At 59.0% G+C, this 3498-nt stretch overlaps 1 protein-coding gene across 1 annotated transcript in view; it reads left to right on the top strand.

Moving 5' to 3' along the window:
* TMEM132C (transmembrane protein 132C) overlaps window positions 1-3295 on the top strand; it is a 266046-nt gene extending 262751 nt beyond the window's left edge. The window contains exons 8-9 of the mRNA XM_006874525.1: window positions 380-571; window positions 2141-3295. Of these exons, the coding sequence (XP_006874587.1) occupies window positions 380-571; window positions 2141-3295 (1347 nt within the window). The remainder of the gene's footprint in view (window positions 1-379; window positions 572-2140) is intronic.
* Window positions 3296-3498: the final 203 nt, after the last annotated feature.

Below are 3498 nucleotides of genomic sequence, written 5' to 3' on the forward strand. Positions count from 1 at the left end.
GGGCTGTGATTTTTACAACTGGAAGGTCTGTGGAGACCCTGCGTCCAGCCTGTGCTGTTTGCACACTTCACGGACTACAGTCGAGTGACCACATCACTTTTCACACTTGGTGGGACTCGCTTGATTGAGATTTTGATTGTGGTGCTGTGAAACCAAACCCAAGCTATCTGGGCGGCTGCCTGTGTTTCAGCCCTGGGGAACCCTGTCGTTCACATAGGGGGCGCTCAGGGGGGATCAGCTGAGTGAAAGCGGCTCCCCTTTAGGGACGGTGTAGATTTTCATCCTTATCTCAGGGGTGAGTGTGCGGTGGGGAAAGGCTGGCCAGTAAGCAGGCTCCTGGACTAGGTGTGGTCATCGTGGGCCTCCTGGCCTCCCACAGGTGCTGTCCCCTCTGTCAGACTCCATCCTGGCGGAGAAGACGGTGACTGTGCTGGATGACAAAGTAACAGTGACAGACCTGGCCCTCCAGCTAGTGGCCGGGCTAGCGGTCACCCTCCACCCCATTGCAGAGAACAGCAAGGCCGTCACCGCAGTGACCACTGCTGAGGAGCAGCTCCGGACCCCGAAACAGGTAAGGGTAAGGGTGCGTGGGCCTGAGGGAGTGGGCAGAGCCGCCAGAGCCATTGCAGACGAAGGCGTTCCTCTCAGGCAACAATGCAGGCCAACGTGGACACATCTCAGTCAGGTCACCTGCCTTTCTTTGACCTGCTCTAAATGTGCCCACAGAGGTACCTAAGCAGAAAGACCTGGAGATCTGCTCCCCAAATATCAGCCACTGAAAACTCTGTGGGGCGCAGTTCTGCTCTGACACCCATGGGGGCGCCGTGAGTCAGGGTCCACTCAATGGCAACTGGTTTATGGCTGCTAATTACAGATCACCCAGGGCGATCTCCCTACCTCAGGGTCAGCAGAACACATCAGCCAACCTCACCACCGAGGTGGCCACTCACCGCTTACCCGGGCTCCTGGGGCGGGGATCGTCCTGGGTGGGGGGCTGTCCTAGAACCTACCACCAGGGGGCAGCTGTGACTTCTGTTGGCTGGTGTCTAGAGTCTGCTCACTGAGTCCCGGGTTCAGCCAACCTGGCTTTTCTCTCCTTGTTGTTGTTCAGTGCCGTCAAGTCGGTTCCGACTCATGAAGAAGGAAACTGGCCGTGTGTGTGTTTAGGTGGGAACGCAGAAAGCGGCTGGGATGTGCTGAGGGTGGGTGTGAATTCAGGTGGACGACTGGCCTGGGGCAGGGCCTCCACTTCCCAGTCGGCCTTCCTCGCTGATGGCACTTGGGGGCCTCAGTTGGGAGGCCTGAGGCTGGGGGATTTGGGGCCATTTTCCTCCGTGCTGCAGCATTCTAAGTCAGTCCTGGCATGGGAACTTTGGGGGCCAGTCAATTTCTTGTCTTGGGGAAAGGCCCGGCTTCTCCAGAGAAAGTTCTGTGTTTCCGGGCTGCCGTCAGGCGCTGTTGGGAGATCCGAGTCCTTCTTGTGATAGGACTGATGGAGATGTTAGGCAATCCTGGGGCACGTGGAGAGGTGAGCTCAAATCATCTGCCATTCACGGGGCTCCACCTAGTTTGGGAAGACAGATTATTTACCATGAGCAGGTGGCCAAGATGAATTGCCTACTGAATGAACCCTCCGTGTTTCCTCCACCTGTGGCCTGTCAGAGCCTGGCTTCATGCTTAATACGGTCACCCTTAGATGCAAAACCTGAAGCCACCTGGAGCCCAGGAGTGGGGGGCAGTTGCCTGTGCTTTCTCCATCTGCCTCGTTGGTTCCAGAGAAAGCTAAACCCCAAAAGTCCACTCCAATTCACGGTACCCTTGTGTGTGTTGGAGAATTGCGCTGCATGGGGTCTCCCGTGCCAGTTTACCAGATCTCCGGACCTTTCTCTGGGTGGACTTGAACCTCTGGCCTCTTGGCTGGCAGTCAGGTCCATTCACAACACTGGTGAACGTGGCCATGGGTGTCTTTGTAATAAACGTAGCTAGCTGGAGCCCAGCACTCAAGGTGTGGTTTCTGGTGCATTGTGGGATCCCAAGTGTGCCTGTTTAAATGAAGGTGATTTCTATGGTCTGGATGCCCCCTTTGGGTTCCAGGAGGGCCAGGTGGGCGCCTCTCATGCTTTCTGTCCCTGTCTTGCAGGAAGCCTTGATCAGCACGTGGCTCCAGTTCAGTGACGGTTCTGTCACACCCCTGGATATTTATGACACCAAGGACTTCTCACTGACCGCCACCTCCCTGGATGAGGCTGTTGTTTCGGTCCCCCAGGGCCGCTCCCTGAGGTGGCCCGTGGTGGTGGCTGAGGGTGAGGGCCAGGGCCCACTGGTCCGCGTGGACATGACCATTGCAGAGACCTGCCAGAAGTTCAAGCGCAAGAGCGTGCTGGCTGTGGGTGTCGGCAACATCAGGGTCAAGTTTGGGCAGAGCGGCGCCGAGTCCAGCCCCGGCGGGGACACTGACAAGGATGAGCAGATCGAGAACCATGCCAGTGACCGCCGGCAGAAGGGCCAGGATGGGCACCCCCCTCTGGGCAGCTCTTCGGGGGGACGTGAGGAGGGGGCCCTTAGGAAAGCCAGCACCACGGCACGCTCGCTACTAGACAAGGCGGTGAGGACCGGCCTACTGGACGGAGATCGGCTGCCCGGCGAGGACCAGCTGCAGAACATCCCCATCGACTTCACCAACTTCCCGGCACAGGTGGACGCACCTCGGGTGGGGACCGGGCTGCAGGAAAGCGGGCTGGTGCCCACACCCCGTGGCCTCAGCGACTTGGAGATTGGCATGTATGCCCTGCTTGGGGTCTTCTGCCTAGCCATCCTGGTCTTCCTCATCAACTGTGCCACCTTCGCCCTCAAGTTCAGGGACAAGCAGGTGCCCCTGGAGGGCCAGGCCCCCGTGACCCACTCGCACGACTGGGTCTGGCTGGGGAACCAGGCAGAGCTCCTGGAAGCTGGGGGGGACCTGTCCCCACCCCAGGACGAGCACACCACCATCCTGGACCGCAGGCTGGGCGGCTGCGAGGAGAGCAACCTGCTTCTCAGGGACACTTCCCCGAAGCAGGGCCAACCTCGCCACATCGCAGACCCTGGGGGCCGGGATGAGCCCCCCCACTCCCCCACCTCCCGGAGGAAGCGGGTCAAGTTCACCACCTTCACCACCATCCCCCCGGATAATGGCTGCCCCACGGTCAACTCCGTCCTGGGCGGGAACGAGGAAGACGTCAAGTGGATGGGCCGCGATGCAGGCAGCTCCAAAGACTTGAGAGCCTACCTGGAGAGATTCAAAGAGAAGGTGTAGACGGAGCCATAGCCCTCGGTCCACCCTTTGGTCCCTGTCTGCCCACTCCTAAGAACTGGTACCCATGGGGCAGAAGGAGTTGAGTGGGCCGGGCAGGGCAGGGCTGGGACTCTGTGGGAGACCAGTTGGTCATTTTGAAGCCGGGAAGTGACACTTTTGTATTAAGGGGTTTGGGTTTTGCTTTTGTTTTTTAAGTAGTGGAC

This window comes from Chrysochloris asiatica, unplaced genomic scaffold (genome assembly GCF_000296735.1).
Source record: "Chrysochloris asiatica unplaced genomic scaffold, ChrAsi1.0 scaffold00281, whole genome shotgun sequence".
Taxonomy (NCBI): Eukaryota; Metazoa; Chordata; class Mammalia; order Afrosoricida; family Chrysochloridae; genus Chrysochloris; species Chrysochloris asiatica.